Source organism: Ceratina calcarata, unplaced genomic scaffold (genome assembly GCF_001652005.2).
Source record: "Ceratina calcarata isolate Rehan_Ccalc_2016 unplaced genomic scaffold, ASM165200v1 scaffold60.2, whole genome shotgun sequence".
Taxonomy (NCBI): domain Eukaryota; kingdom Metazoa; phylum Arthropoda; class Insecta; order Hymenoptera; family Apidae; genus Ceratina; species Ceratina calcarata.
Window position 1 is genome coordinate 17736 of NW_017177241.1, and position 4987 is coordinate 22722.

The 4987-nt window shown below is 39.4% G+C and overlaps 1 protein-coding gene and 1 long non-coding RNA gene across 2 annotated transcripts; one reads left to right on the forward strand and one right to left on the reverse strand.

Annotated features, from left to right (window-relative positions):
* Positions 1 to 784: 784 nt before the first annotated feature.
* LOC108629984 (uncharacterized) lies at positions 785 to 1409 on the forward strand. Its single transcript, XM_026817729.1, has 2 exons — positions 785 to 910; positions 1013 to 1409. Exons 1-2 carry the CDS (start codon positions 793 to 795, stop codon positions 1363 to 1365), a joined length of 471 nt encoding a protein of 156 aa, XP_026673530.1. The 5' UTR covers positions 785 to 792; the 3' UTR covers positions 1366 to 1409.
* A 2226-nt stretch (positions 1410 to 3635) lies between these two features.
* Positions 3636 to 4981, reverse strand: LOC113464932 (uncharacterized). The gene is made up of 3 exons (XR_003389798.1): positions 4230 to 4981; positions 3999 to 4145; positions 3636 to 3909 (listed from the first exon to the last, which is right to left on the reverse strand). It is a non-coding gene; the product is annotated as an uncharacterized LOC113464932 (long non-coding RNA).
* Between the last annotated feature and the right edge of the window lie 6 nt (positions 4982 to 4987).

Genomic DNA, 4987 nt, shown 5'->3' on the forward strand with positions numbered 1-4987 from the left:
ATCATATTATTTCACGTACATTACAATTTAAAGGAAATATAATGAGAAAATATATTTATTCGTATGATTTTTTGTTACAACTAATATTATATTTATAATTGTGCATGAATAAAGGACGAAACACAAAGTTTTCCTGGCGTAAGTTGCGAAATCCCTTATACTTGCAGTCAGGGAAGGTACCTGGTTCTCCTTTGTACATGGACGCTTGAGTCTGCAGCAAAGGACAAAGAAAGGGCCAGGTATGTACCTATAGTATGAACGCTATAGAACAGGCCCAAACAGGCCTCATTCGGCAGCTGTCTTTCGTAGAAGTGAGAGCTTGCTAGGAAAAACGAATAGTGCACGGCCGAATTTGTTCTTGTAAGAAATCATTTTGTATTTATATTTGTTAAGATAGGTGGCATGGACGTTGTAGAGAGAGGGGCCTGTGTAGGTGTGTGTGTGTAGGCGATGCCGTGCCGGTGTGTTGGTGTGAGTAAGTGAGCTCGAGAAATCTGTAGACGAACCAAGTTAAAATATAATAGTCAATAGTCATAGAAATTAGATACAACTTTAGTTACACCTACACCTATCCGATCCCTCGATTTACAACAATATTGTTAAAAAGACTCATTTTCAGGAAAACTTTATGCGTTTTGTCCTTTGTTCGTTCACAATTATAAATATAATATTTATTGTAATAAAAAATTCACAATTATGACAATATTTTTGCAGGTCAAGCATTTTATTTATTATTGACAGAGCCTCAGACAGTAACATTTCAACGCACACATTTCGAAGAAATTCGACAACATGAGAGGTCCCACTGAAGCGGAAAACGATAGCAGTGGCGGACCGGTCCACGGAGATGTGTTCTTGGTCAGCGGCGGACCGACCAGCAGCACTGAAGGAGAAATGTTAAGTGTTAATAGTAAGTGCAATACATGTTTTTGGTTCATTGTTGAACGGAGTCTAATGCAAATGTTGAAATTGGTGGTCATTGTAATGATTAATTGCCTCTTTTTACACCCAGGTGAAAACTTAGACCCATTCGACCAAATGAGTGGTCCCACTGAAGCGGAAAACGATAGCAGCGGCGGACGGAGCGGCTGCGGTGACCTGCAACGGAAGCAACAACTAATGCTGAAAAAGAGGAGAGTGCTCTCTGCATTGGCGCGGTTAGAAAATTGTGTAGAAGACGCGAAAAGGAGGAGAATAATTAAAAGACAGAAAAATAAACGTGATGAGCGTCGGACGTTCGCGAAGTCGATGCTGAGGATCTTTCGGCAGTTATCAGACCAACGCTTCTTGGAGGCTAAAGAAAAAATTGAAAAAGTGTTAAATGAAAGCTTACAGGAGCAGTACCTATCGGATGAGGAGAAGTGATGCAATTCTATATCTATACAATAATAAAAAAAGATTATATGTTAGTTCTTTTTTTCATTATCTCGTTAGAAATTTATTCGTCAATTATTTAAAAATTTATTTGTTAAGTAGAAAAGAATAAGAGAACTATTAAATCAATTTAATATTTAATACATGTGTTTCGAATGCATACCCTATGTTCGATCATTCTGCCATGGCACAATGCATCATACAATTGTGTTCTGTCAGAAATCGCGAGAAGAAGATCGCCACGATACGGGAAAAAGAGCAGCATCATTCGTTTCCCGGTATCCTTGTATGAACGGCTGTTCAGACACCGTTTACACGCACTGCTTACGCAAGTAGTAATCGAAAGTGATCTTATCGAAACGCTTCCTTAATATATATAAAAGTTTAATTTTTTTTATTCCAAAAAAAAGGAACCCCTCTTTTTGTAAAAAACTTTTGTTTGTAAGTGCTTATACAATGTTTTTTACAAGATTTTTGTATGTTTCAAGAAACTCGCAATCATAAATGGGGTCGTGAATGACAAAAGTTTAAGAAGCCCTGCTCTATACATATAATCTGTTTCTCAATGTACTTTACCTCGTGGTATCCTTTTACATTGGCCATGTCTCTCGCGGTGAAATCGTACGAATCGGTGAACCTGGCGTTAGCGACGTTGTGTTCCAACAACAATAAAGTTGGACGATTTCTCTGTCTGCCAGCAATTGTGGCGTGACATGGATGAGCCTGAAACAAAAATTATTTTTTATCATGTCGACGACGGGGTACGACGCTGAACGATTGTGCTGAATTTTGTCGAAAGAAACTTACCAGTTTGATTGATGTAGTCGCACCAGCATTGTAAAATATCGTTGACGTGGTTTAATAATTCTTTTATAAATTCTGCCTGTTGACACATATAGAAGCGTAGATTAGTGCCGGGGACTAATCGGGGGGAATTAAAAACGGGGAACTTCGAGATCGGGGTACTTCGAGATTGAGAAACTTCGAAACCGAGGGTTCTAAAAAACAAAAACGGAGAAGTTCGAAAACGGGCGATCTTCGAAATCGAGGAACTTGGAAAGCGAAGATTCTAAAAACCGAAGATTCTAAAAAGCAAAATCGAAAAACTTCGAAATCGGGAAACATTAGAATCGAGAAACTTCAAAATCGGAGAGCTTCAGAAACGGAAAACTTCGAGATCGAAAAACTTCGAAAAAGAGGGGCGGAAGGTAGGGGGAACTTGTTCAGGAACGGGGAACTTGGAAATCGTGATGCTTCAAAGCGAAAATTCTAAAAAGCGATTCTAAAAAGCGAGTTTGCAGTTATGGACACTATTGGACACAATACGGAAAAATTACGCGTGTATTAGTACGCCGGTCAAACTACGCGCGCAGTTAGTTCTCTCTCTCTCTCTGTGTCTGTCTGTCTCTGTTCGAGACTCGGTCACACTTTCAACTGCAGTGCACCGCGGCTAGATCGAGTTGTTGCAAAGAATACTATAACATAATTGGAACATGATGCGATCGATTGTCACAGCAATTTTGGAACAAAGTCAATGGTGTCTACTCTCGAAACTAGTGTGTATATTAGTCGAACGCGCACAAAAAGTAAATGCTCTGATCTCATTGTGACGATTGTGAACCACATAGGATGAAATTGACAGTCTTCATATACGTGTACGGTGACCAAGTAAATTGAAACATGTATGTAAATATATCCTTCGCTTCTCGTTCGATTTAGTTCATTGTGTTGTTTAACGCGTAATTTCCAGTGAACTTTCGTTGACGAGACGATAGAGTCAAAAGATAGTCGTCGCCCGTCACATAAGACTGTTTTGTTTAAAATATGAGCAGGGACTGGCTCTCTCGTAGATGGAGAAACTAGTCATCAAATGATCGATACTCGATTACGACGGTACAACATCCCTGGCGAATCTACTGCGATATTACTACACCTGTGCAGCCAAATATAAGTCGCGCAACAGCATTAAACTTGCCTAGTGGTGGTGGTGGTGGTGGTGGTTTGCCGAGCGAAGGAAACGCAGTGATCGGTCTTGAAGGAAATGTTGTTGACCATAAACATTTTATCGCCGGTACTGGCGTCTAACGGCGTTGACGCGATCGAGATTATTCTTTTAATGATTCACGACGACGCAGAGTTTCGAGAACCGCGACGAGCAGCAGCAGTAGCAGCAGTCCATTGGGAAAAGGGCCGATTTTGAACGAACGAATTAATCTGTCTGTAGAATTGACCAGTTGGCTATGAAATCAAAAATCAATGTATCCTGTTTAACGTTATCTTACATATTTTATTATATTTTAATGTTTTCCTAGTAGCGTGGAACGTGAGAAGAAAACAGATTTTACAGATAGATCTCGAGTAATTCTAACGGTATATCAATCTCTGAACGATATTCGTCATGTATACAAAAATTCCTACTATTAACAATAATAATAGTTAACAACACGGGCCAATTCGTCTTACGTTTCTTCTTCGGTGCAATATACGTTGTGTTGTCTATTATTTTTCCGCGTTTTCTAATAATAATAAGAAAATCTGTAAAGAGCATCAGTTTAATATTTCATACCTATTCCCACTAACTATATATACTCTATACATATAATCTGTTTCTCAATGTACTTTACCTCGTGGTATCCTTTTACATTGGCCATGTCTCTCGCGGTGAAATCGTACGAATCGGTGAACCTGGCGTTAGCGACGTTGTGTTCCAACAACAATAAAGTTGGACGATTTCTCTGTCTGCCAGCAATTGTGGCGTGACATGGATGAGCCTGAAACAAAAATTATTTTTTATCATGTCGACGACGGGGTACGACGCTGAACGATTGTGCTGAATTTTGTCGAAAGAAACTTACCAGTTTGATTGATGTAGTCGCACCAGCATTGTAAAATATCGTTGACGTGGTTTAATAATTCTTTTATAAATTCTGCCTGTTGACACATATAGAAGCGTAGATTAGTGCCGGGGACTAATCGGGGGGAATTAAAAACGGGGAACTTCGAGATCGGGGTACTTCGAGATTGAGAAACTTCGAAACCGAGGGTTCTAAAAAACAAAAACGGAGAAGTTCGAAAACGGGCGATCTTCGAAATCGAGGAACTTGGAAAGCGAAGATTCTAAAAACCGAAGATTCTAAAAAGCAAAATCGAAAAACTTCGAAATCGGGAAACATTAGAATCGAGAAACTTCAAAATCGGAGAGCTTCAGAAACGGAAAACTTCGAGATCGAAAAACTTCGAAAAAGAGGGGCGGAAGGTAGGGGGAACTTGTTCAGGAACGGGGAACTTGGAAATCGTGATGCTTCAAAGCGAAAATTCTAAAAAGCGATTCTAAAAAGCGAGTTTGCAGTTATGGACACTATTGGACACAATACGGAAAAATTACGCGTGTATTAGTACGCCGGTCAAACTACGCGCGCAGTTAGATTCTCCTTAAAACTAAGACATAACAGCATTCTAGACTGGAACCACGCTTACATCAGGACCTTTAGTTTCACTTTTCTTCACTATACGCGCGCTGCGATCGAAATTCCGAAAATCTTACATCTCTAGTAAGCGATGATCAGCTGACACGAAAACTGTTTATTACCTTTTTATTAATAATTTTACAATA

Excerpts from the sequence above, each read along its gene's own strand:
- LOC108629984 (XM_026817729.1), top strand. The coding sequence starts at position 793 with ATGAGAGGTCCCACTGAAGCGGAAAACGATAGCAGTGGCGGACCGGTC. Across the intron at positions 911-1,012 it reads AGAAATGTTAAGTGTTAATA|GTGAAAACTTAGACCCATTC; the intron begins GTAAGTGCAATA and ends TTTTACACCCAG.